The 27,920-nt window shown below is 43.7% G+C and overlaps 1 protein-coding gene and 1 long non-coding RNA gene across 4 annotated transcripts in view; both read right to left on the bottom strand.

Annotated features, from left to right (window-relative positions):
• Window positions 1-26,198, bottom strand: part of PDE3A (phosphodiesterase 3A) — a 257,748-nt gene extending 231,550 nt beyond the window's left edge. Inside the window, exon 1 of one of the 3 annotated variants that reach the window (XM_062591400.1) lies at window positions 25,657-26,198. In XM_062591400.1, the coding sequence (XP_062447384.1) occupies window positions 25,657-26,175 (519 nt within the window). In that variant the 5' untranslated portion in view covers window positions 26,176-26,198. Of the gene's footprint in view, window positions 1-2,466; window positions 2,485-25,656 lie in introns of those variants that run through there. The other 2 variants (XM_062591408.1, XM_062591418.1) reach the window with 2 other exon arrangements.
• On the bottom strand, window positions 20,081-25,448 carry LOC134148874 (uncharacterized). Its single transcript, XR_009960295.1, has 2 exons — window positions 25,376-25,448; window positions 20,081-24,816 (listed from the first exon to the last, which is right to left on the bottom strand). It is a non-coding gene; the product is annotated as an uncharacterized LOC134148874 (long non-coding RNA).
• Window positions 26,199-27,920: the final 1,722 nt, after the last annotated feature.

Genomic DNA, 27,920 nt, shown 5'->3' with positions numbered 1-27,920 from the left:
CCAGAAAAGACTCCACAGCCTCTCTGGACGACCTGTTCCAGTGCTCTGTCACTCTCACAGTAAAGAAGGTTTTCCTCATATTCAGGTGGAACTTCCTGTGTTTCAGTTTGTGCCTGCTGCTTCTCATCCTGCCGCTTGGCACCACTGAAAAGAGCCCAGCCCCACCTTCTTGACACTCTCCCTTAAGGTATTTGTATACATGGATAAGATCCCCTCTCAGTCTTCTGCTCTCCAGGATACACAGGCCCAGCTCTCACAGCCTTTTCTCATAGGACAGAGACTCTAGTCCCCTAATCATCTTTGTAGACATGCTTAGAGATGCCATCCAGGATGAGCTGTTCCATCACCTTTCCAGGGATGGAGGTGACGCTGACTGGCCTGTAGTTTCTCGGGTCCTCTTTCTCACCCCTTTTTGAAGACTGGAGTGACAATGACTTTCTTCGAGTTCTCAGGCATCTCTCCTGTTCTCCATGACCTGTCAAAGATGATGGAGAATGGCCTAGGAACAACATCACCAGCTCCTTCAGTACTCATGAGTGCATCCCATCAGGGTCCATGGATTTGTGGGTGTCAAGCCTGCCTAAATGATCTCTAACCCCATCCTACTCCACCAAGGGAAAGTATGCCTTTCTCCAGACTTTCTCTTTCATCTCCAGGCTCTGGGATTCCCAATGGCCGTCCTTAGCAGCAAAGGCTGAAGCAAAGGCAGCATTCAGTAACTCCGCCTTCTCCGTACCCTTCATCACCAGGGTCCCCACCCCATTCAGCAGCAGACCCACATTCTCCCCAGTCTTCCCTTCGCTACTCATGAATTTGAAGAAGTCCCGCTTGTTGTCCTTGACATCTCCTGACAGATTTAATTCCAAATGGGCCTTAGCCTTCCTCATTGCATCCCTGCATACTCTGACAGCATTTCTATATTCCTCCCAAGTGGCCTGACCCTTCTTCCACACTTTGCATATTTCCTTCTTCTGTTTGAGTTTTGCCAGGAGCTTCTTGATCATCCATGCAGGTCTCCTGCCCCTTTTGTCTGACTTCTTACTCATAGGAACACACCGATCTTGAGTTTGGACAAAGTGATGCTTGATTATTAACCAGCTCTCTTGGACCCCTCCTTCCTTCTAGGGCCCTAACCCATAGGATTCCTCCAAGTAGGTCCCTGAAGAGGCCAAAGTTTACTCTCCTGAAGTCCAGGGCTGCGATCCTACTTATTGCCCTGCTTCCTCCATGCAGGATCCTGAATCCCACCTCATGGTCACTGCAGCCAAGGCTGCTCCCGGCCTTCACATCCCCAACCAGTCCTCCTTTGTCAGTACAAAGCCCAGCAGCACACCTCCCCTCATCGGCTCCTCCAGCACCTGTATCAAAAAGTTATCATCAGTGCTCTGCAGGAGCCTCCTGGACTGTTTGAGCCTAGCTGTGTTGTCTTTCCAGTAGCTATCAGGATGGTTGAAGTCCCCCACGAGAACTCAGGATCTGTGATTGTGAGGCTACTTCCAGCTGTCTGTAGCAGGCCTCATCGACTTGTTCTTCCTGATCAGGTGGCCTGTAGTAAACACCTACAGCAGTGCCCCCCATGTTAGCCTGCCCTTTAATCCTTACCCACAAGCTCTCTACTTGTTCTTCATCCATCCCTAGGCAGAGCTCACTGCACTCCAGTTGCACTCTCACATAAAGAGCAGCTCCACCACCCCTCCTTCCTGGCCTGTCTTTCCTAAAAAGCACGTAGCCATCCATGACAGCATTCCAGTCATGTGAGCTATCCCACCACGTCTCTGTAATTGCAATGAGAGTCCAGATGGGGGTCTCCAAGTTCTTGGCCAGCAGAGAACGCCTGGAGGGAACAGCCAATCTTACGCTCTCAGCTTCCTCACAAGGAGATCCAGCCCACCCCCCATGCTGGGCAAAGACAGGCTAGGGGTATAACTGATCTAGGTGTTACCTCTGAATAGCTGATCAACAGTTAACCACTGGTGTGCAAAGCCTTATTTTTACCCATACCAGAGGATAAGAGCATCTACATGGATAGCCATGCTGCTAATACCTTCAGGAGCAATTTGAATATTGCTAGTGTCACGCAGTTTAGGAAACGGTGATGTAAGTTGCACTGTAACAGCCCTGAATACCTCTGCAGCACCACCACCTTGAGAAATCACACAAGCATTTCCATCATGTAGGAAACTGCAGGAGTATAAACAGTATGATGCCTCCACCATCATAAAGGAAAAAAGTTATGTAATTAGTGTGATGCAGTAAGAGAAGTAACACAGTATCATAAGGTTTTAAGTTTAAATCGGAAAATGAAGCACCATGGAACACATACCAGTATACCAACAGTCAAATAAACAACACTCAGCAACTACAGCAACTACAATTAATATTCAGCAGGCTGTTCCTTCAGCCTCAAGAAAGCCAGCAGCATCAAGCAACTGGTAGGTGACTTAAAAATTGCCCCATATCACTCACCACTAAGGCATTCAACTGCAGCATCTCTGGGAGCAGAAGGGAGTATCCACTACTCAAGAAACATAATTAAGAGCTATAAGCTACTAGGAAAAAAAAAAAAAGGTGTGTGTGGAGGGGAGAAAAAAAAAGAACAGATTTAAAGGTCAGCTGCAAGATTACTGCTTGGGCCTCCAGCCCCTCCAAGCAATTCTAATACCTTTATCTGTGGTGATAAATACTGAAAGCTGTATGGTGGCTTTGCTGCTGTTTAAAAAACAAGCAAAGAGAATTTTAACCACCACCTGAGAGAAGTAGGCTAGAGCAGAAGAGCATCACATCAACATTATCTTCAGGAAGGATGCTGCCTGCAGGCAACACATGAAGTAGGGCAAGCTCCTTCCTCTTGAAGGTGCATTAGGTATGCATGCCAGCCTCAACTGCCAATATCCTGGAGGTGCTGATGGATGTTGGTTTCACCCCACTGACACTGTACAGCACAATTTGCATTTTCCCCAAGTTACTAATATTTGAGTACAACAGGATTGAAGAACCAGGATTCTGGCTGTTCTTTGCAACAATGCTTGACATTGCAGAAGAAAAAGACCTCTTTCAATCTTCACTCAGAAAATACATCCCCAAACCCCCACAATGCTGCAGCTGGTTTCTTGAAGAAATGTTTTCTCCATAGTGAAGTACCAGGATTACATTTTTATAGCACTGATGGTAGTCTATAAAGGCAGTTAATAATTCTTTTTGTCTTATCTGTAAAAAAACAGGGTACTAACAAAAAGTCACTTAACTCTAGGACATACTAGTTTCTTACTCAATAAAACACTCTTCTGTGCCTTAATTGCAGCTTCTCCAGTTACAGCACAGAAAGAGTACCAGGCAGGGGTTACCAAGGTCATTCAGAGAAAATCTCCTTCAGCTGAAGTTTCTTGACTTCTTTAAGAAGCATCAGTACTTTTTGGTTTGATCGAGTTACAAACTGCCTGCGAGACCAGAGACCCCCATGGTAACCATCATCTCATGCATACAGAGCCCCCACCAAAGAGTCTCTTGAACTACGATAGATTTAAGATCTAAATTGACAACGCAAAGTATGGCAAAAATGACACGTTGATTCCATTTATAATGGAAAGCACAGACACGTAAACTACCCAAAGCAAGTGAGGAAGAGACAAGAGCTGTTGTCAAATCGAGCTCTCAAATAAAGCTCAACCCTGAGACCATGCAGGATGCTGAATAAACGCACCCTATGATTGGTTCCCAGAAGCTCTTCCATCTCCAGCTGCAATCTCCTGACCTGTTTCCACATCAAGAATAATTCCCTTTCCCTTCACTGAGTTCTTGTCTCCATTCATCTTCCTTCCACAGTGCCTCAGTAAACAACATGCTCCAAAAAGACCGGTTTCACAGTATTTTCACTAGACTTTGCCCACACGGCAAAACCCACGGCTCACCAACTACGCAAAGCACTGTGTTGCTGTAAAGAGGGTGTGCAGTATACAGGAGGAAAAGTTAGGGACACAATACTCCCACTCCCAGTTCAGCACAGGTTTCATTAGCAGGGAAAGCCCAAAGAAACGTCCTGGACTCCCAGTGAGATCAGATCACCTGCAAGGCAGCCGAAAATGCCTGTTAATGACAGACTCCCTCAGAGATCCCTTACTCCTTTGCATACTGAATCCAAAATTGTTTCAACACTGCAACAAGTTGTCCCTCATTCTTTCCCTTCTCCCCACAACTATCTTTTACAATGTATTTACAAGATAATTTGACTTTGAAAACATCAATCTCAGTATTAAAAAATAAGATGATCAAAGGTGAGAAAAAGACTCAAACATAGAAAACCCTCCAATTTGAAGCAAAGTCACTTGATTAGTCCGAATCTCTTAAAATGTACATTCTCTCATTCTAGGCTAGAAAGGAGCTTAAGGTTATGCTTCTTGCAAACGTTATTCTGACTTGCACATCAATCACTACGTTATCTACGATTTCATTCAGAAACAGAACTTGAGCAGTTTTGCAAGGGGAAGAATTTTTTAATCAAGTCTTTCCCCCCAAACACAAGTTATTCCTCAGGCCACAGATGATAGTAACCAGATTTGTTTTTATTTCTAGTCATTCTTCAAATTACTAATAGTATTCCCTGCAGATAAATGGTGTTTTTGTGTCTTGCTATACATATTAAAAGAGAAGGCCTATTAGGACAAGGCATTCAAAGGAAGCAGCAGAAACTATAGCACACCCTTCTGCAGTATTTTCCAGGATAGTTTTTTTGTTTGGTCGATTTTGTTTTCCCTTTTCACTTGTACAGGCCTTTGGGGGGCTTTCCCATACTTATTTTTGCCAGATAATTGAAACAGGAATATCATAAGGAGAGTTAGAAAAATCCTTTCTAATAGCAAAGATAATAATTGAATGTAAGAAAGAGTTAAGGACCAACAGGGTCCTAAGTAAAGTGTCTCTTTTAATTTAGCAGAAGACATCAAGATGAATCAGGAATATTTTAAGTACTAGATTCAATCTCTTGTTCTATCACACGTCTTCAGGGAGATTTTGGTCACGTCACTTATTTCCATTTCTCTGGCTATGTACCTTACCTGATAATTTTTTTCTCTGATCAGTGTTGTAAGTTAAGGTGTAAGAAACAGTTGTGATTATAAAGCGTAGAGGAAAGTTACTTTTCCCCCCTCCTTGAATCAACTGCACAAAAATCAGTGCTGTCTCCAAACAGCTGCAGCAGAGTCAAAATCAGAAGCAACTCAACAAAACTGATTGTAACATGCACCATCTCCTCCACCACTAAATGCAGCATACCAGACAAACATACCAAGTTTGCGCAGTCTAATGTTCTTAAGTGTAGGCAATATTGGAAAAAGGCTGGCAGAACATACTGAAAAAGCAGCTTGTCATCCAGACATACAAAAGCCCATAACAGCATGTGTCTCTTTCCTTCAATTTTATTACATTTTACAGTTAAATGCTGAAACAAATCCTCTTTCCTTCTCCCACCCCCTGCCCCCAGCTGAACTTTTCTAGATGCAGTTTTATACACCAGGTCAAAAATCAGTTCAGAAGCATTTAACTAGAGAAAAGAAAAATAACTCAAGCCAAAAAACATATCAACTCAGATGGGAGAGGGAAAAAAAATCGTTATTTAAAAATGACCCTTTTCCATGGGAGGGAGGGGGAAATGTCTGTCTGATTTTCTTTGGATATAGCTGGGCAGGAAATCGTTGAGGTGGGTTAAAATACCTTTCTTGTACAAGCCTTACAAAGAATTTCCTCTGATTACTAGAATAATATTTGTTTTCATGTCAATCTTGATAAATTACAGCTGTGGTGCTTTATTTCCTCTCTCCCCTCTCCTTATTTTCATCTATTAATAGACCTGCATGCACCCACACATCAATTGAAAAAAAAAAGAAACACTTGTTTTTTCTATATATAAACACTTCCATTTTTGCAATCAAATTCCACATGCAACGCAGTCCTGATCCTGAAACGTGTTATTCGCACTTGTATCGCTGAGTCCTCGGCACACTGCCTGCCCTCCCCGTTGTGAGCCCGTTGTGGTCCCCGGGACACTGTGGACAGCACAGAGCAGAGCCCCTTTTGTAGAGGGGAACCAGAGGTGCTGAGGAGGAAATTCAATTAATAGCTCTGTAATCACTTCAGTCCGCAAGTGAAAATTGCCAGAACAAGAGAATCATCATAAGCCAGAGAGACGCTACTTGTCTGGGTATTTTCTTCCTCTTCCCCAGCCCATGAGGAGGAAGGTGCAAGAGAGACAAGGGAGTGGAACTTCTCGATTTTGCCGTCTCAAAAGCTATCTGCAAGTAGTTTTAATCAGAGGCTTTAAGCCACCAATGCTCTCAGCGTAACTCTCCTAATGACATTCTCCAGTATTTCCACTACTGAATTTTGGGGTCTACGTATGAAGGTAGTAGTTTACATTTAATGTTTAATAAACTAAGAACCCATCCTCCTTTTTTTCCACTTGATTTATAGAAAAATTATGAAAAAAATGCATTCTTGTCACAGCTTATATTCCCCAACGTGTCACCTCCCCACCTAAAAATACAGCCCTGAGCTCTTTCTCAGGCCCAAGCTCAACCTTCTTTCCAAACTCAGAAGAGAAGCTGAGCCCGTTAATGCTGGACTACACTGGCGTAACCACTGAGTTTAATCAAGGGATCAAGCTGAGAAACTCTTTCTAATTTGAGTTTTTCCTTAAAACTTCCCACAGTCACAATGGCTGCTCTATTTCTATGCTAAGCAGCTGCATTAGCTAGAGAGTTATTTGTTTTCTTTAATAGGATTTAACACAAATTTAAAAGACGACTTTCATTACAGGTCCTGCTAACCAGTTACTCAGTTCCTAACAAAGCAAGTAGATGCAGCTTTGGGAACAAGTCACTGTTCCCAGAAAGTTACCTGAAGGCATCTAGTCTATTCCTAATGACAGTAAAGTATTCAAAACTCTCATCAGGGAAACATTATCTCCTGAAGTTGATGAGGCAATTCTACAGTTGGCATGCTGAGATTTTAACAGCCATTTAAGAAATATTCAGTTAGCTCAGACTGAAGTGACTTCTAAAAAAGAAAAAAAAAGAAAAGGGGGAAAAGAAAATAAAGGAAACCCACCAATAACTGAAGAGTACATTAAAAAACAAACAAACAAGAACTGCTGGGTTGGGTGGAAGGGTGTAATGCACAGAATGTGCTGTACTTCATATAAACACATCCCAGGGCCCTTCCTCATGTGAGAGCTTTCTCCGAACTCTGACACTGCTAACTCACGTGAGCAAGGATTGAAAGATCTGGCCCTTTGGTGCCGTGTCGTGTCCTACAAACTACTGTCTCTTATCTGGCTGCTAAGAAACCACCCTACACACAAATCGTAACAACTCCTGGCCACTTCATCTTAGTTATACCATGTAGCACTCTTTGGCAGCCCTAAAAAAAAGAAAAAAAAATCACGAAGCTAACAAGTAGATTTGATAAATCAACTTGCAGCTCAATCAAAAGGAAAAACAATTAGGAGACTACGGGACTCAAACCCATTAAAGGAGAGAGAAAAAAAATTACAAATCACCTTGATAATGTAAACCAAGCAGTGTAGCCCTTCAGAATTAGAGGAGAACAGCAGAAGAAGCTCAAGAAACCTGATCTGTTCTTCAGTGATAAGGGGCAGGGATCCAGATTGCAAGCTCACAACTACATAATAACATTAGCAGCATAAATTAGGCACTGAAAGGAACAAACTGGGCTTATTAGCTGGTCTCTACGCCAGTGACAGTGAAAGGAGGTAGCACTGTATGCAAATACAGCACCAGCAGCTAGAGAAAGAGCCCGCAAAGCACAGGTCCAAGCAGATGCATGCAGGAGGTGGGAACACTGGCAGCAGCAACTATGCTTACCTAAGACAAGACAGAGATCTAGACCAGCTTGGAAAAACATCTAAATGGCTATTTTAAAGGAGCCTTCCATACATACACACATAAAAATCTCCCCAGATTTCTTGTAGTGCTTTGCTGCTGTTACAGCTAGAAACATTTTCCTAATATCTCAAACAATTCTCCTTTGCTATAAAATAAGTGGGACTAAATCAGCTAAGAGCAGACACCAAGAACACCATTATTTCATAGTATCTTCCGTCACACCAGAAAAGTTATGTTTTTTTTGTTCACAGCCCTTTCTGCCCTCTCTAGCCTTCCTGAAAGTTGTTGTTAAGGGAGGAGCTGTGAAGCACGAGAAGAATTCAGAGGGAGCTCTGGACTTCCAGTCCTCATCCAGCACAGACCAGATGCAAGGCGCTTCACCTCCAAAGCAAACAATAGGAGATTAAGAAGCATCTTTCCTTCCAGTCCAATTTTTATCAAAACACCTCTGCCACATCATTTTGGACTAGCTGAACCTACCCAAGCTCAGATAAATCATAGAGCTGGAAGAAGGAAGGCTAGGTGAGACAGAGGAAATATATGAAGCTAATTCTTTACTTCATTCAGTTTAGTACTGGGATTGTCTCATGTAAGGCAAACGAGATTTAGTCCACTGAGCAGGAAGAGCTCTCAGGCTTTTCCTCACTCTCAGCTTCCTTGTAGCTTTACAGAGATGCACTGGAAGCCTTTTACTTGGAAGATAGAAGCTCATAGAAGCACACTGTTAAAACAGAACTGGAAATCTTAATATCCATCTTCTACCTATGTCCCTAGGACAGCAAGAGCTAATGCCAGTTTCCAAAGCTTTTCAGTAACAACAACTTATAACATGGAATTAACTTATAACATGGAATTAACTTATAACATGGAATACAGCATTAATCTGTCAACATACTCAGTTGATTTGTGCCAGATGCCCTTACTGCCCACTGATTTACACAGAAGTTGCATACATGAGGCACCTGAATGTCAGGCCAGAAGTCTGCAGGGTGTTCACAAGGAAAGGAGAACAAGATAAATGCCAAGTAAAATCAGCAGAGAGGCCACCAATTTGCCAATTGATATTCAAACATCAAAAGGATAACACATTTTAATACTTGCAACTCTATTTGGAAGCATCTGGCAAAGCAATTTAATAAAAATTACTGGCCTGAGGAAATGGGTTTTCTTGAAGCACTCCTGCTCTCCAAAACGACACACAAATGTAAGAACAGCAGTAGAGGATGGATGATGACAGCAGTCCTGAAATCTTACCAGGAGTTAACAAAAGACCTATGCTGTCTTAGGGATTGGAAGAGCGCAGCAAGTGCTACCATCACAAAAGTGCAGCTCAGGATTTCAAATCTGAGGTAACTCCACTTCCTGGCCAACGAGCCGTTCACAGAACATCACTCCCACCTTAAACTGCACAACGCAGGACATCTCATCCTGTTAGGCAAAGGGGCCAAAGATCAGCCTAGGGGAGCTGCTTCTCCACGTCCATAAGCAGCTGTTCACAGTGAAAGTTTTTGTCCTAGCAAATGTTGAAAGATATAAACGATTTCTTCACCCAGATAAAGATTCCTATTTTCGTCTTGTTTTTGTTGTTCTGTTTTTTTGAAAGGGTTACAATCGCAAAGCATCCTACTGCTAGTGCTCATAGCAGGACTAGAAACTACACACATTCAAGAAGAAGAAGTAAATGAATAAAGAATTACATCTTGCTCGTAAGCTAGCCCTAAAATCCACTTCATTGCTTTCTGCTTCAAATCAGTATGTCAGGAGTGAGCTTGGCATCTCCCTACTCACTAGAAAAACAGCACTTCTTCCAAATGTGTATAAGATGCTCACTGGTACAGGGATTGGTTAAAGATTTAAAATACAATGTCTCATCTACCTAGATGTCTAGCTTATTATAGTACCAATTTAAAGGAAAATAGGAGTTGTTTCAATTAGGCATTTAACGGGAACAAGGAAGAAGCAGAGCTCAGAATATTAGAGACCATTTCCACAAGAAAAAGCCCTGCCCATATGCAAAGAACACATGTAGGTATTTCATTTATAAAAGATTTTTACATGCAAACACTACACATTTTAGCAAAACAAAATATGCAAAAACCTTATTGCAGCACAGAACTGCAGTTGCACAAATAAGCACATGTGCCTTAGCGTGCACCAGGTGTCACTGGCACCTCTTCACAGGCCAATATCAAAACTGCCAGAAGAACGTTTCATCAGACTACTGGCAAGTCTTTCCTGATAGGCACTGAGCTCTCTCTCCTCTTGTTGCACTTGCATTTCTATGTTCACTACCTCTTGCGTTGAACTGAACCAAGACTCAAGGAAGTTCTCCTTCCAGCCATATGATAGAGGCACCTGCTGCCAACAGCCAATGTGAAATAAATGTGCTGGGAGTGCTAAGCAGAGCACTGCTCTTGGGAGCACTGGCATCAATGCAAAGGGATTCATCAGAGCTACAGACAGGGTAAAATTTATAAATAAATAAACAAATACACACACAGAAAGGACAAAATAAACACACTGATGCTCAATTAGTTGCAAACTTTCTGTTTCCATCAAAAAGTGACTAAACCAGAATCACTTACCATATGATTTAGAGACATAAAAAAAAGTTATGTACAGATGGACCTCTGCTCTCAATTCTTACAAAATCCTGGCAGTTTTAGATCCAAGTACCAAAAAGTTGAATTACATCTTCTTCATCTCTGATATAATAATTTCTTTCCAGTTGCCACTACAGTTGAAAAAAAAATTCCCCTTCCTTGTAAATGGCTTTGATGATGAGCACCATATAACATCTAGGGACATTTGGTGGCAGTGAAAGATCTCACAGCAAGGCTACCATTAAATCTTTGTTGAGAAGCAATGCAAGACATCTGTTTCATACTGTGTTTGAATTAATTATCTGATTTGGGCATTACCAAAGTGAAAATTAGTTTTATTCTACTGTGAGAAAGTTGGGGGAAAGTGGAAGTCTTTAGTAATCGTTAAAAAAGAAAGAAAAAAACCCCTCAAGATTAGGCCAGACAAAAGAGCCAGTTCCCACAAAAGGCATGGTGGAGCTGTGCCAAATGCTTCTAAGAACAGAGCATTTTTTGGTTGTTTATTTGGAGCCAAATTTCTTATGCCTTCATTCTCTCTTTTATGGGTATTAATAAAATTTCCACATAAATCTGTCTCTACTTAGTCATCCTCACCACTGTCAGACTTCACAGCCTTTCATTAGGAAGGGCTGCCAACAGCAATGGCTGCAATGCCACAAGAGCCACGCTATCGCGCCAGGCGTCCCACGGAGCAGGCAGCTGAGGAACGGGAAAGGCCACTATCGCACATCGAAAGCAGAGGATTAAAACGTATGTTGTTAAAATGAAAAGACTCCAAGAAGCGAGGAAGAGATGAAAGAAGGATGGTAATCAACAACATGCATTTTTGATTTGGTGTTAACAAAGGAAAAACAAACAAGTCTCTTCTCCAATTAATACAAATTTTTAAGACAAATTTCACATCCTAATTAGGAATTTTACCTGAATTTTTATCTGAAACTTCCATTCTTTGAGGGTGTTCTTCTCTGTTTACTTACAAGCCTTCATATCACATATCGCAGCCAGAGCATATCTGTCACTGATGCAGGCAAATTTCCTCCAAGGTGTCAAGGACTTGTTGCATTCAAACTTTTGAACTGGGAGCCAGGTAACTCTCTTGTCCCTTAGAGTCTGACTTAGCATTTCCTTAGATTTAGACTCAGATCTCTCTCTCTGACTCCAAATCAGACAAAAACCCCACCTCCCCTTCCCTAAACAACAAAAACAACAACAAAGAACTGGTGCTCTGGCATCTAGTTGAAGGGAAAGAAGGTGAAAAGAGTATGAGCAGAATGAAATGAAAATCAGAATGAAAGAGAGAGAGAGGCAACGTGAAATGGCTTGGCAGGAACATTAGTTCAATGAAGCACGCTCACTATGAATGAAACCAAAATTTCTGACAGGCTCCTATGAAAGACAGGAGTTTTGCCTCTGTCACTGCTTGCTTTCCTCTATGACCATCTTTACTTTCTGTTATTTTCCTTCTGCAGCAAGACTCCATGCTTGACATATTCATCTCGGTCAGTTCTCTAGTGGTTTTTCCCCAGCACTCTCTCTGTATAGGGTCTGAGGCAAAAAAATACCCTTGGAGCACTTTGATCAAATACTCAGGAGACAAGCTGAGGAAAAAAGTTGGCATCACGAGGCCAAATGGAAGCATTTCTTGGGTGTCACTGAGAGGAGGCTGAAACAAATCTAACCCACCTTTCTTGCACTTGGAGGCAGAATCAAATGTACAAAGACCATCCTTAACTTTCATGGCCTAGCTTTAACAAGAGAGGAAAGGAGTTTCATATTTCCTGAGCTAAATGATGGGGTATAAGTAGCTGACCAGAGGATCAACTCATAAAGCAATTATTCATAGGTCAAAAACCGAACATTTAGCCATCCATTGCAATCTTAGAAGAGTGACATTGACTAAGTAAACTGTTAACTCAAAGCATGCAGCTATCAATATGATGACATTTCAGATAAGTTTGCTTTTTATTAAATAAACACTTGAACTCCCCCACACACTCTGATCTATGAAGTTACATATAAAAAAGTCATTAAAAACATCTGAGCTTGTCAACTGAAGAATTCAAAATATAGCATATGACATAATTATTTTCAAGAACACTAACTTACTGTTTTAGATACCAATCCATTAAGTTAAATGATCGCAGGAAAAATGGAAAGCAACATCCTGGGCTATCAAGCTTCTGACTAAACTTCTCATCTCTTCAACCTGCTATTAAATGATTAAGATGAGCTGCTCACTACTTTTATCTCAGTTCTAAAAATCTTACCCAAATAAAAGACTCAAGAGTGTTTAGGCCAAGTTCTCAGAAGTAAATTGAATAAATATAAAGGAAGTTGTCTTGTCACAGTTCCCACTAGCTAAAGATTTGGGCTGTTTTTATAAGTACATTATGTTTTTTCTTTTAATACACTGAATTCAGTTGAGAATCTTTTTTTTTCCCTTCCTCATGCCTCCATACTCAGTTGAGAATCTTTTTTTTTCTACATCATGCCTCCACACTCAGTTGAGAACAGACAATTCATAGAGAAAACCAGAACATGAAATAAGCACGTATTTTCCAAGTTACACATTCCCTTCCATTAAGGAGCTGTACTAATTCATGGCCCAGATTTTTATCACTTTTGATCACAGATTTACTGCAGATCCCAAAAGAATGATAAAATCTGAAGATTTAAGCAAGATAGCATTTCCAGATACAAAAACAACTTAAAATTCTGGGTTTCCACAAAAGTCTGCACTAGTATCAGATCACAGCCCTAGCTCAGGAAATCTTAAGGTATCAGATCACCTCCATTGTCCATGTATAATATAAAAGCAAGAGAAAATTTTAGCTCCAAAGAGCCCAACAGATAAAATACAGAAATAAAAAAATGTTGAATCTATGTCTTGCAGGCTATTTACAAGTATATACCATCTATCAACCCAAAATAAAACCATCATACATTTTAGGGGCAGATAACACACAGTATAAGAGAAAGATGAAAAAAATGGATAGATTTAAGAGGAAGGAGCTAAACAATCTATCTTTATTGTTTCACTTATAAAATGTTCAAGAGTTCTCCAAGAAACATTCGGTTTTGCCATCTTCCTCTCTCACCACACACACCCAAAAAGCTCGGTTCAGATGTCCCGTTAAGCCCTAGTGCCCAGTGTTTCCTGTTAGCTGGCTCCAATTCCAAAGGTGCCCTGCCAAAAGGAAAAAATAGACTTGGATCCTTGAGTGGAATTTAAGTTGAATACACACTGAAGTGCTGGCACCCAGTTCATCGAACTGCTGCACCGTTACAATATGCCAAGGTATTACTCCACTTGATAGGAACATAGCAAATTTAACAAGAATTAACATTTTGTGTTCTACACCACAGACATCAGTTTTCAGTATCAGCATGGCACAGACGATGCTTCTGTTTGCCACTAAATAATTTCTCCGCTTGTGCACAGCCAGCACTACCTGATGGAAGAGTTATCGAATTATATGCACCTATTTCTGTACCAGCCTGCTTATGAGCAGTACTAACCTCTTTGCTTCTGCACCGGTCAGAAAAAATTAAAATGCCCAGCAATTCTGAGCAAAAATGTTTCCCTGTAGAGTTACCCCTTCTCCATCCCTTTTAGTTTCCAGATCCCTGGTTGACTCCTCCTCGACGTTCAGTTCCTCACAGACACAAGGGATGTATAGCATTAAATCCTTTAATAGAAAATGTTTATTCATTCGTAGTTACACATAATCAATAGACATTTAAGAATGCATTTAAGAATGCATTTAAGAATGGTGCTTGCCTATAAATTAAGCTTGTCTTAAAAGTAGCATATGAGTTATGTTGCAATATTTCATCTCCTACAGAACTTACAATCAACAGAAATGCAGTGAATCTGAGACTACAAAATCCACCCAGGTAGCATTTCTGCAACTCATTTTCAGAAGTGTCTTAATAACAAATACTAATGAGTCTGCAGCTTCCTTGAGAACAAGCACCTCACAGCAGTAAAGTATTTATAACAGTAAGCTTTACCAATTGAAGTTCATCATTTATGTCTGTAAAATTTTCAGTCACCCATTTATTTCAGCTAGTCTCATCACACTCCTAACCAGGCAAAACTCCATGCCAAAAAGCCCCGATAGCTCTCCTGATTCACATTGGTATTGTTTGTATTTTATGCCCACGAGAACAACGCTGGTTCAAACTGTGCAGGAAACCGATCAGCTCCCCGTGTCCAGCCCGCTCCGAGGTCCACGGCCTACTTAAAATTAGCAGCAAGTCCGTCTAGGTACCTGAGATACTGTGCAAAGCATCTATAAAGCTTTACATCTCCAGATCACAGTTGTAGCACCAAGCTATAGTTTTCATACTGGAATGGATGTGCTTTGAAGACATAAGCATATAGTTGTTGACCAAAATCATTACTTGAGTATGTTAGAAGAGGAAAATTTCAGCAAAATTTGACATGCATTTGCAAGTCAAAAAAAAAAAAAAAAAAAAAGGAAAAATTAAAAATGCCAAGCAATGGTTACAGGGGCTGACAACAAAAAAGAGGTCTGCCTACAGAAACTTCAACAAATAATAACAATATTGAGTTCTGCATAACCCAGAGAGTGGACTTGTACTTTTGGCATCAAACTAAGAGTCCTGTCCATCTAAGCTACCTTTCCAATTGCTGCTGGGAGACACCAGGGTGGGAAGAGATCTCTGAGTTTTTTAATTTATGCACACACACACAAAGATATGATACAAGGTCTCGGGTAACTACATGAGCAATGCAGCCAACATTAACTCTGAATTACTACTGTTAAAATAATAGAGGTCTGTCAGCTTTTCAAAAAAGCTATCTGCAGATTTGCGCATAGGAACACACCCTCCTCCTGCACTGATGATGCAACTGGAAAGATCAGCCTGTTATCCTGGGAGGTACTGGGCAATCTCAATTCCCATTTAAGTCAGTGGAGGCAGGAAGAAGATTATCAGTAACCACTAAAAACAGAAAATAAGAACATAATATTTTTAACAAACATTGGCTTGCATAATCTAAATTTTAAAATATTACTGGTGTCCATGAAAATTTAAAGGGATTCCTTGCCTCTCAAGCATAACATACACAACGACATCTTAGCACAAGTATTCATGTAATAACTCCATTTGCAGACTCAGATGAAAACTCAAGACATGTAAATATCTTACAGGTCATCTAGCAATTACAAATGCACTCAAACACACATATTCCTTATTAATGCATATATAGCAATCAGGCCATTTCTGTAACAACCTGTGGTTAAAATCACCAGTAAAACTGAATAAAAGGGCATCTTATAATTTCAACAACTGATGTTTTTTGCCTCTCACCAGGTAAGCATCAGGGCAAGGACTTTGGTATCAAAAATACAGGAATAGCACTGTCTGCATTTGGGACAGAGGAAGAAGCAGTTGAGTCCGCCGTCCAAGAGAAATCAGGTTAGACTGGCTAGAGCTTGTGAGCTCTACCAGGTTACAGTAATAAAAATAAATGAATAAATAAACAAACAAACTCATATGGAAAACCATCTCTGCAAAAATGGGAGGGAGAGTAGCACACACAACAGGATTGTGCAGCCCTTTCTGATCTGCACTTATAAATAGACCTCTGCACTTTTCTACAGCTGCCATTGCAATTGAGATTTAATAGATGAACACAAACCTTTAGGTTTCACAAGTTATATTCTGCAGGCAACTAAAAGCGTGGGCGAGGAAATCTAGATCGCTGCTCACAGATGTGAAGAAAATAACACTCATATGTAGCTTCTCAACCCCTAAATCACCCTTTCCGAGTGCCTCCTTTTATTGCTGGTCAGATTTGTGAACCAAGGTTGCTCAAGGTCCCTCTGCAGACAACCCCTCAAGCGACGTCACTGTCACCACAGGGCAAAGAGCCTGTTGCTCTGGTCTTCTCAATTGCCTCCCATTCACAATTTAAGGTAAATCTGGGGTATAGATGTGTTTCAAGGATCAACATTTGTATGTAACATAGGTAACAAAACATTAATGCTCTGCCTATACTCCATGACACTAAACACAAACAAAGGCTGGACTACTTAAAACCATATAACAAAAACAAGCACAAGGGATGAGTGGAAGTATCTGTGCCTCAAGTTGAGGAACAACTTTGGTTACTGCTGGTACCACGTTGGTTAACTCCAGTGTACATGGATACCAGCGAAGAATCATCAACTTGCTGCAACTCTGAAGGGCAATAATTTAAAAATTAGTTAACCCTTTGGCATTCAGACTCTCAAATCTTTCCTTTCCCTTTTTGGAACTCATTTCACAAAGGCAGGTATAGACAAAGATAGCCAAACATCAGTTTAGAGGGACACTGCTCAGAGTAAGTAGCATTCAGTTTTGAAGTTGAATAATAACATTCCCCTAAAACAGTACCATTTACACAAAGAAAACCTGAAGTCTCTTTCTAAAAGATCAAGTAGCTTCTTTAAAAAAAGAATAAAATAAAATAAAATAAATCCAACAGTCACCAGTGATTTGATCCTCAAAATACAGCAATACACCTTACCAACAGACATCATCATATTCTTATTTTACACGGCTCTTAACAAAGCTGGGATATATTTCTAACAAGATAAACCATTCTAAGAGGAACGATTTCTTTTTAAACTATCACTAGGGCCTGTCTCGGGAGTTCAGCAACCATCAGCAGGCATCCTCTGCATGCCTGAAAGGCCTCGCTCTAAGAGTTAGACACACACAAGTTCTGTAAAGAATTTTAATAACGCACAGGACGATGTTACTTTATTTTAAAATTCATACCAAAACATGAATTTTAAGCATAAAAGAAAGCCAAACACAGGTAACCAACAAAGTAAGAGTATGCAAGTGAGTCATTTTAATCCAGACCATTTCACTGACGGGTTTGGGGCATTAGTCAAGGAGGCCTCAGCTATAGCCTGAGCTACTTCTGATATATGAAAGTTTCATATTTTTTCAGCCATACAGAGGTTGAGAAATTGAGAGAGAGAGAGAGAGAGAGAGAGAGAGAGAGAGAGAGAGAGAGAGAGAGAGAGAGAATCACCTTTAATTATACTGATGCTCATGAAGATCTTTTCCCTAACACTTTTCAATACTTAACTGTAGTAGAGACTGGAACAGAGTCCCAGTGAACTGCAGTGCTGGCCTGCAGCGGTAGGGCTGCCCAGCAGCTCATACTGGAAGCATCGGGGAAAAACAGTAAGTACACCGAAGCGTACACTAACACAGCAACTGTCAAAAGGGCGATTTGCTTCCTAACTAGCATCAGCTTAAAAAATAAAGTCAGATTTTTGAATTCTCAACCTGCTTGGCACAAGAAACCTATAGACTTTAATAAATAATAAGCACAAGTGTCTAATGCTTTTAGAAGTGACTTCATTCATAACTTGTGGCAAAATTACTCCACACTGATTGTGGAGTATCACTATCAACACATACACACTCGGACATCTTTCTACCAGTTTAGAGTTACAGATTTCTTTTCCAAATCCCCTTTTATTCTTCCAGTGTGAGGAAGACACCATTCCATGCTCCTCAGCCAGATCTGTTCCTACTCATCTTTCCAGTCTCTTCTTAGCCCAAACCTCTGATCGTGTCATCATCATCTCTCTGTGGACCCCAACCCCGTCATTTTGGCTAACCAGAACTCAGCGCAGCACTCCAAACCAGGATTTAGCTCATCTAATCTCATCATAATACTTCACGCACACATTTTTGGTGACCATCACTGCCAGCTGAGTTGGTCAAACTGACACAAAGTGTTTTCCCTGGCAGGCTCAAAAATTATTGACGTAATTTCTCCAACCCAGCTCTTACAATCAGTCTCTTTCCTCTACTATATATTTTACCTTTTGTTCAGCCACACTAGCAGGGCCATTAGGAAACCGTGCAGCCGCCTCCTGCACCTAGCAGTAACGAACGCCCTAACCAACAATTCTGTCTCATCAGCACAATCTGCTATTTCACGCTTGATGTTGGGTCTCAGGCTCTGTTTATAAACACGACACCTCTGAGTAGAGAATCACGAGATGCCACAATACACTCAGTGACAGTGGTTTAGTCCATTTTTCTGGATTCTTGACCGATCTGGGAGCAATTTCTTCTTCTTGCCATAATTGCTGATTAACCCCGTGGCTTGTAATGGTATTTCAAAGGCCAAAAAACACTAGCGCTCTTCTTCCAATCGTTATTTTCTTAGCACATCCAAAGAACGCTACCCAACTAGAGAAGTATGATTTTATTTTACAACAGTTTTATTGATTTGTCCCTGCCATACGAAGCTTGTGCAGGTGTTTAGCTAAAGGCAAAGCATTCAAGCTGATGGTCTTCAACCACACGTGGAACTTCACCGTTGACAAACACAAGTGAAAGGTTACGAAAAGCAAAAACGTGACTATAATCACCGCGGATATTTAGGAAAACGAAACAACAACAGAAAAACAACTCAGTTAAGTACCACGGACAGATTTTGTTTATTAGGTTTTTAACTTTTTTGGCACACTTACTCGTTTAAAAGGCGAGTGCAAATGTAGAACAGGGTCTCTCATGCCCTCTAGGGGTCCAGCCCTGTAAACACGTGCACCGGTAGCTGCACCCGGGAGCGGTTCCAGCGGGGCCACTTCGGCTCGAGCAAGCGCTTGCAGGGGAGGCGTAGAGATGCACAACGTTATTAAATACAGGCTCACAACAGTTATATCCACCTACATGCAGAGGGAAGAGGATGAACTCAAGCTGTAAGGGTCAAGCTTGATTAAGGGGTATAACGATTCTTCCTCTTACACTCTCGTTTAATTCTCCAAAGACAGCTCAGCAAGGGAAACATCAATATTCCCCAAAAGTTAATGCAAACTTGGACAGATATACTTTTTTTTTCTATTTCTCAAATCATTACTCTGATCCAGAGCTCCTTATCTAGCACTGTATTTGGAACACGGCTTAAAAAACAAAACAAACAAGAACACCTGAAACTACATAGTCCGAACTAGAAGCATTTATTCCTGAATGACACCCTGACTAACACAGAACAGACCCCAATAAACTTTTTCAAATCCAAATAGAGTGGAGAAAAGAAAAAAGAAACAGCACCCAAAGAAAAATCCAACTTCCACTTTGTTATCTGCATCTTAACATCTATTTCCTTATCCATCAAGTAGTATGATACATCCTGCGCATCTCCAGTTAGATTAGCAAAGTAATTCGTAGCAACTAGCTCAAAACTTTAATTCCAGCAGCGTTCTTATTATTTTTTAACCACTTAGGACACAGTCAGCTTATGCCCATTTCAAGTCTTGTGGTCTGCAGGCATCAGAACTCAGTAACATTTCCAGGTCGAGGGTGGAATTTGTTGTTTTGTTTTTAAAGAAAAAAGCCCAAGTGATATTCCTTCAGCTTCCAAAATACAGCTGTATCTCAGGCCCTTGTAAAAAAGAGTTGCAACGCAAGTACAGTAGCAGCAGATCAGGACAAATACACACAAATGTCGCAGTTAACGTCCAAAACATCGCGTGTCACTGTTTTTCCCCTCCACCCCCCCCAACAAGCTTCTCAAAACACATTTCATACACAGAGTCACTGTTCTGACTGTTTATTTAATTAACATGACAACCCAGCATACACAGGATTTCTTTCAGGCCCACAGCTTTGCATTTTCACACTTCATACTCAGCGCAGAAAGAGCAGAAAGTCACTACTGTATTTTATTCTTTTGCCAATATGCCGTAATATTAATTTCTTGACTTAACAGATTGACAAAAACAGACTCTAAACCAATCATGACAGTTTTCTCAGGAGCATCTAGATTTTTGTGAGAATAAAGAAGAAAAACAACTCAGTAGCTTTAGTTTGTGTAAATGAAGCCATGTGCAAACATATACATATATACACGTGTGTGTGTGTGTGTGTGTGTGTGTGTGTATATATAAAAAAAATGTGGAATCCATGCATAATTTTTCTGGAGCCTTACTTAAAATATTTTACACGTTTGTGTTTTAGCAACTCAGCAGATGACATAACTCCTCAGTATTGCTCAGTTTCTAGTAACCAGAATGGTAATGCTAGTAAATCTTCTCAGAGTAATTACAGTTCAAGAATGCTTATTAGCATAATTAGGCGTATGGTGTAACACCACATGTCTAACAGAAGACTACGCAAGAAAATGTTCAATATCTAAATTTATTTGCCTAAATATTAATGTCATCTACCTCCTCCTCCCTCAAATTTAAAAAGTCTGCATGTTGTACTTAGGCTGCTCTTGTTTTCTGGGCAGACGGCAGGACACTTAGCGTTAAAAACTGGTTACGGGATAAAGGTACATTTATCCTTCCTTTTAAGTACAACATGCTGGAGAACCAGAAAACAAACACACACACAAAACTCAATGTGTTCCTAGCAGTTGCAAAGCTCTCACTCTTAAACAATGAGACGAACAGATAAAGCCCTCATTTTACCTTAAACAACAACATTTATTTTTCTAATCCGTTTCATGGATCTTATCGCTGAGGAGATATCCTTGACATGTGAACTGATGCAGCACTGTCTTTGCCACTCCGCAGACAGGCGGTGATGACGACTGTCCCAGCTCACAACTTTCCCATGCAACAGCCTAGGAATGGGCAAAGTAGCTCTCCAGGATCCCAAAAACAACAGGCAGGAATCCCTCAGCTGCCACTGGCAAGACAGCGGGGTCTGGCACCACAGTTACTTATCTGAAGAAAAATGACTTTTGAAAAGGAGAAACGAGGAAAGACGTGCCAGCACTGAACAGCCACTAAGTCTCAAACCGATTAAAATAACTGAGATGGACTCTCAGATGTGCCTCAGCAAGGCAATTAGCTTTCCTCTTCTCCATGTGCCTAGAAGCAGGTAGAGAGAAAGAAAAGATGCAAATGGCTAAGAAACCTCTCAGCCCCAAAAGGCAGAGGATGGTGGACAGGAGCTACTCATGCAGCAGCTGGAAATGCTAGAGCCGCAGGAGAAACCTCCTCGTCCTGGTGTTACCCACCAGCAAAACGGGGGATCTCAGCTTTTCAGCTTGGCAAGACTCAACATCTCACTTACGCCTTCTCCTCACGTACTGCTGTGTCACCCGCTGGTGAGCAGGCTGTTTCTGGAACTAGAAAGCATTTCCAATAGGGATGCTGTACCTGTGTTAGTCTTCTGACTGGGACTATAAAATATATATATATATATATATATATATAAAGGATAAGCAAATTGAACTTCTTAAAGCGGCTGTTCTAGCTCGCTTAACTTGCAGCTTGTAATAAATCCAAGTTTGCTGCAAGCTCCCTAACAAAGCAAAAAAGAACAGGCCAGGCTTAGGACCTACATCAGGAGGCTTCGGCATGGATTAAAGTTGCCCAATGACTACCTTCTGTGGGGCAGTTTAAACACGAAGACCACGTTGTCACTTTGGATCCTCGTATGTCCCAATTAACACACCCACGCATTCCTAGTCGCACAGATCTGAGAAACAGCCTCAAAATACACAGGCCACATAATAACTCAATGGGAAACACCAAGTAACAAAAGACATTTCTTTCCTCTCCCCCTCCTCCCCCCCAAAAAACTTCCTGTCCTCTGTTTTAGGAAAGCGTGAAGACGCTTTGCAAAGATGTGAAGAGGAAACATCAAAAGCTATCATCCTGGTGGTAAACATGCATCTGCAGCAGGAAGGGAAAAAAAAAAAAAAGTATTTGTTCATTCATTCGTTGCCACTTTCATCCATCCATTCACAATTTCTCTCCGCAGCCTCTTTCAAAACTGGGTGAGCGAGCCCTCAAGGAGCAGAGCATCCTCAGCTGGCATTGAGGAAATCACAGAAAGACAACACTCCGCTCTGAGCAGGATCAGGCTGCGACGCAGCCCGCATTTCTCAATGAGGATGACATACGTGCCAAGTTCGAAGCTTTTAAGCCAAAGAATTTGCTGAAGTTGAGACAGAGAGAGATGAAATATACACAAAAATTACCCCCCTCCCAAAACAGAGGTAATGTAAATTAAAGTAAAAACTAGTAAAGAACACTTTTAGGAATAAAAGAAGTTTATATCTGGATATATTTTTTAATAAAACAGACTTTCTTTGGGAATTCTTCTGGGAACTGATTACTAACCAAGATGAGACATTTCTACAGAAGGCCTAAGTTAGTGGTATGCACATTTTTAGCTATTCCCACTAGTAGTGTAAAGCAGAAGTATTCTTTTAATTTTAAATATGTTAATACTTCTGTTTGTGACATTATGTTACAATTCCTGATAGAGCTACAAGTCCTTTAGATCACAAGGCCAAATACATTCAATTTCTTAATTTTGTATTCTAGTAGGAATAAAAAGCAGATTATAACAGATAAGTGTGCTTAATTAAAAAAAAAGAGAGAGAAATTCCAACTTTTGTAGAATCTCATATTAATAAAAATAGATAAGAAGGGAGTCATGCTCTGGAAAAAAAAGAAAGCTGAATTGCTGACTGTTCAGAAATAGGAAAGATTACATGAGAGGCAATAGGAAATGTCTTTAAGAACTTCTAATGTTATTCACCAATTGAGAGCATATACTTCAAAGCAATAAAATAAATCCATCTCTCAAAGAAAAGTATTGGAAGCTCTCAGATATACTAAAAGGCTATCTTTTGGACCAGGAACATTCAGAGTGGGGGTTTTTTTTGTTTTTTTTTTTTTTGTTTTTTTTTGGTTTTTTTTTAATACAGAGTGAGAGAAGGATTGGTTGTATTTATAAAGTCCTCTTCTCTATATTTAACATGTTATATTTAAAAACCATCCAAAAGAGAAACATTTACCTATGGCTCCTTTATGTCTACAGGGAGGTGATTTTTGCTATAAACACAAACTTTGTTTGCTGTCAGGTAAGAGAGTCCCACTTTTCCTAGCATTTCTCCCAGGCCTTTACAGGGCTTTGTTTCAGATTTTCTGCTTTTCTTTGTTGCCAACATTTATTCGAAAGGACAGCTTGTAGCAAGGCAAGGCAGGGAAGTTCACATGCACACAGCCACGATTTGCTAAAAAGCAGACTAGAAAAATCTCCCCGAGCTAGAAAGTCATCATCCATTTCTAATCACACGGAGACGCAAGCAATACAAGATCTCGCTATTGATTAATATTAAATGAGAACAAAGGAAAGAGAATTTTGCCAAAATCCTGTAGCTGGTAAACTGAACAGTCGCCAATTCACTCTAATCCAGATCTACAGTTCGGAAGCAGGAACTGCTCAGGGCAAACAGAACCACTGTCCCTAAATAAAAGATTGGTGTGAGTGTGTGAGTGTGTGTGTGTGTGTGTGTGTGTGGGGGGGTGTTCTACCTTTTTATCCATCACCAAATAATTAATATCCCAGTATATATAGACATTTGAATTGTCTTCACAAGAAAAGAGAAGGAAGCGATTGCAAACCAGCGAGCACTACCTCCGAACAATTACATTTAAACTTGTTAACTGGAAAACTGCTTTTATTTGAAGTGCCAGAGCAAGTGGAAAAAAAGTTTAAAATGTTACAAATGATTATTGTGAGAAACCACCAGAAATGTCTAGCGTCATCAAGTAAGTATAAACAGCTTTAATTTCTTGCCTTAGATATTGTGTTTACAAATTATTCTTACACCCTTCTCAGTCTGTAGTAAAGTCAGAACTGAGTCAGCTTTCTATTTTTTCACACTGTATTTGCCTGGACACTATGGTAAATATTTATTTTATCTAAACAAAAATGTTAAATAAATAAGTGCATTTGTTGTAAAGTAAGCCTCGAGTATATAAGGTTGTCAGGCCCTCTTCTAGAAAATGTCATAACCAACCACAAAGGGATGTAATCAAACCATTTCCAGAAACAAACTAGCCACCCACACCATATGGTTAGATGCCATTACTTAGAAAATACTTAACTGCTTATCCAGCAAGTGACTTGAAAGAAAACCTTTGGTGTACTGCAATACGCTTCAGCTGACCACAGTTCACAGAGCCATTTTTAACACTAATTGAAAAAGGAAATTTAACACTCTTTGCCATTTATTTGCCCCCAGGTTTCCCTTTCCACCACTAAGCAAGTGCTGCGCGGACTTTCAGTGCTCAGTTACACGCGATCCATCAAATAACTCTTTCGTGGGGCAATCTTAAATCTCAGAAAACTCGGAGAACAACTTCAGGCGTTGCACTAAACTCCCCGGTTGGACTCCACGCAGGCAGGCAGGCAGGGAAGACAGTAATGCTTGCTTGCGTCGTTTTTCTTAGGTGCGCATTTGAAAGAAGGCAGCCCTGGTAACAAAGTAAGTTTTCACTCATCCATCGCAATCACGGCCTCTTAAAGGAAACAAAGTGGAGATAAAGCGCCTGTACCTAGTATCAACTCCCACACCAGCAGCAACGTGCAAGCTTATTGATTACACCCGCAGAAACGGCCCTGCGGAGGCAAAGTGCAAAGATGAGCGCGGCTCCGCTCCGGGCCGGCTCAGAGGACACGCTATCGCGCTGATAAGAGACTTCTCCCACCGGGGACGAGCTGCTAGGCTCCCCTCCCAAAACGCACACCTTTAAAGGAAGTTTAACAGGGTCGAGACACCTTTCCGGAAAACTACACGTTAAAACCCCAAAACAAAAGACACAGAAAACAAAAACAAACAAACAAAAAAAGCAATCAAACAAACAAACAACCCCATCAAGGCTTGCCAGCGATGCTGGGAAATCTGGAGCCTGTGCCTTGCAGGCGCGCTCCCCACCAGCTCCGCGAACCGGGCGCGCACCCTCCAACACCTCAACTTTCCGCCAGGCTTCAGAAATGCAAACCTCAGAGATGAGTATTTAAAAAGGGGGAAAAAAAAAAAAGAAAAGGAAAGAAAGGAAAAGAAAGAAGGAAAGAAACCTCGGGGGAGGTTGCCCCGCGGCGTGCACCCGGGCACCTTACGCTCGGCCGGCAGCGCGGCCGCCGCCGCCGGGGCTCCCCGCGCCGCGGGAGGCGCCCCCGGCCGGCCCGGCTCCGCGGCGGCGGGCAGCGCTGCGGCCGCCGGGGCGCCCCGTCCGCGCCCTCGGGGCGGCAAAGTTTTGGCGGCGGCGTTCGCCGTCGCCGGGCCCCTTCCTTCCCTTCCCTGCCCTCCCCACCCCCCGCTCCCGCTGCCTCCCCGCCCCGGCGGGCCCGCGCCCTACCTGCTCGCGAGGTATGCAGGGCAGCGAGGTGCGGCGGTGGCTCTTGCTGCCGCAGCCCGACATCTCGGCGGCGACCACGGAGCTGGACCGCCGCCGCCTCCTCCTCAGCGCCGGGGCTGCGTCGGCGGCCGGGGGCGCGGCGGGGGGCGCGGCGGGCGGGGCGGCCCCGCGCGGCGGCCAGAGCCCGTGGGCGCAGCCGGCCAGCAGGATGCCCAGCAGCGCCAGCAGGTACGCCAGGTAGGGCCGCCACGACGCCCGCACCCGCTCGAAGGAGACGAGCGACGTGGTCCTCACGGCGCTAGTCACGGCGATCATGAGGACGCCCTGCCTCAGCTTCAGCACCAGCCATGCCGCGGCGGCCAGGCAGCTCAGCACCACCCCCGTGGCGCTGAAGGAGAGCAAGTGATCCTCCCCCGCCGCCAGCGCCGTCTGCGCCACCGCTTCCCCCCCGCAGCAGGCGGCCAGCAGCAGCGCCGCCGTCCGCGGCCGCACGCCGCCGCGCACCAGGTAGCGGCCCATGGCGAAGAAGGCGCCGGCCAGCCCCAGCCCCAGCGGCACGGCGCCGGGGGGCAGCCAGGCCCGCAGCCCCGCGCCGGGGGGCGGCCCGCCCCGCCGCCCCGCCGCCTCGCCGCCGCCGCCGCCGCCCTCGGCCGCCAGCTCGCCGCCCGGCTCCCCCCGCACCGGCCGCACCGCCAGCAGCAGCAGCAGCAGCAGCAGCCGCCACAGCGAGCCGCCGCGCAGGGCCCGGAAAACTTTCCGGCAGCGCCAGCTTGCCCGCAGCGGCGGCGGCGGCGCGGCCCGGGAGGCCGCCCCCGGCCCCGGCGGCCGCGCCGCCCCGCCGCGCCCGGCCATGGCCCCGGCGCCCCCCCCGCCCCCCAAACCCCTCCCCGGGACGGCGCGGCGCGGCGTGGCCGGGGGCGCTCAGCCCCGAGGGCAGCGGCGGGCCGGGGGCGCTCGCCGCCGCCGCCGCGCCGGCATCGCCCCGACAGCTCCGCGCCGCGCACGGAGCGCCGCGGAGCTCCTCTGCCCCTGCTCCGCTGGGCTCGAGGGGCGAAGGGGATGGGGGATGGAGAGGAAAAAAAAAAAAAAAAAAAAAAAGGAGGGGGGGGGGGGATCCTAAACAGTGTGAAGCCGGGCTGGGAGAGGCAGATGTACCAACTCTGAAGTGCTGCTTAATTTCTAGGCCATCATTTCCCTCCGAGGCGCTGCCGGCGGCGGGCTGGGGGAGCGGGCGGCGCTGCCGCCGGAGCAGCCGCGGGGGTCCCCGCCCGCCCCCCGGCCAGGGAGTAAATGACAGAACTAGAAAAACTGAGAGTAAAAGGCCAGCGGAGCCGCGGGAGAAGTTGCTACGGGGAGAGGGGGAAGACAGGATCCGCGGGAGCGACTGGAGGGAGACTACTTGGGAAGCAGGGGAGGGAAGGAAAATAAAAAAGAAGGAAGAAAGAGAGGGAAAGCGTTTCCCTTCTGAACGTTGCTGGAAGAGTCCCCGCGTTTTACACGGAAAATTCAAGTGATGCGAGTTCTCCCCCCACATACACACACACACACTGGGGAGAGGAGGCTGCGGAAAGCCCAGAAGCAAACCCAAACCCGAACAAAACAACAAACCCGAAAAGAGCGCGGCGGGGGAAGGAGCGTGTGTGTGTGTGTGTTTGGGGGGGGGGGGGGAAATAGGAGGCGATAATTAAACAAGCCGGAGGCAGCCGCGGCGAAGGGAGCGCGGCGGGGAGGAGGGGGCAAGATCTGCAAAGCGGCCGGGGCAAAGCTGCCGCGGCTCTGGCCACCCCCGGCGCAGCGCGGAGCCGGCGCCCCGCTCCGCGCCCCGCGGCGGGGCCGCGGCCGGTCGCGCCGCGTCTTCTCCCCCCCATAACCCCCCCTCGCTGCCGCCTCGCAGGAGCCGGCGGAGCCGCCGGCTACGGGGCGCTGGCGGCCAAGACATAAATCTGCCGGGGGGGGGGGGGCAATTACGAGGCCCTAAAAAAGTCAGAAAGATGAATGTTTACCCACAGCTATGACTATTTTTGTTGTTGGTCTTTAATGGGGAGCCCAAACTGGAATCACCGGAGCCAGGGCTGCAGCCTGCCTGCGCTTTGGGGAAAGCCGGTGCTCGAGGTCCCTGTTTCACTCCTGGGGTCCTGGTCCATTGCTAGGCTGTGGCTCCATCCAAACCCCACTCTTTCCTCCTTTTAAATCTGCCTCACCCTCGCACCCGGGAGTTCCTCCGGGAGGGATGCGCAGAGCGCTAGGGGCTGCCACAGTTGGGC

This window comes from Rhea pennata, chromosome 1 (assembly GCF_028389875.1).
Source record: "Rhea pennata isolate bPtePen1 chromosome 1, bPtePen1.pri, whole genome shotgun sequence".
Taxonomy (NCBI): Eukaryota; Metazoa; Chordata; class Aves; order Rheiformes; family Rheidae; genus Rhea; species Rhea pennata.
Note: the sequence above shows the minus strand (reverse complement) of the source record. Positions and strands in the feature narration are given on the sequence as shown.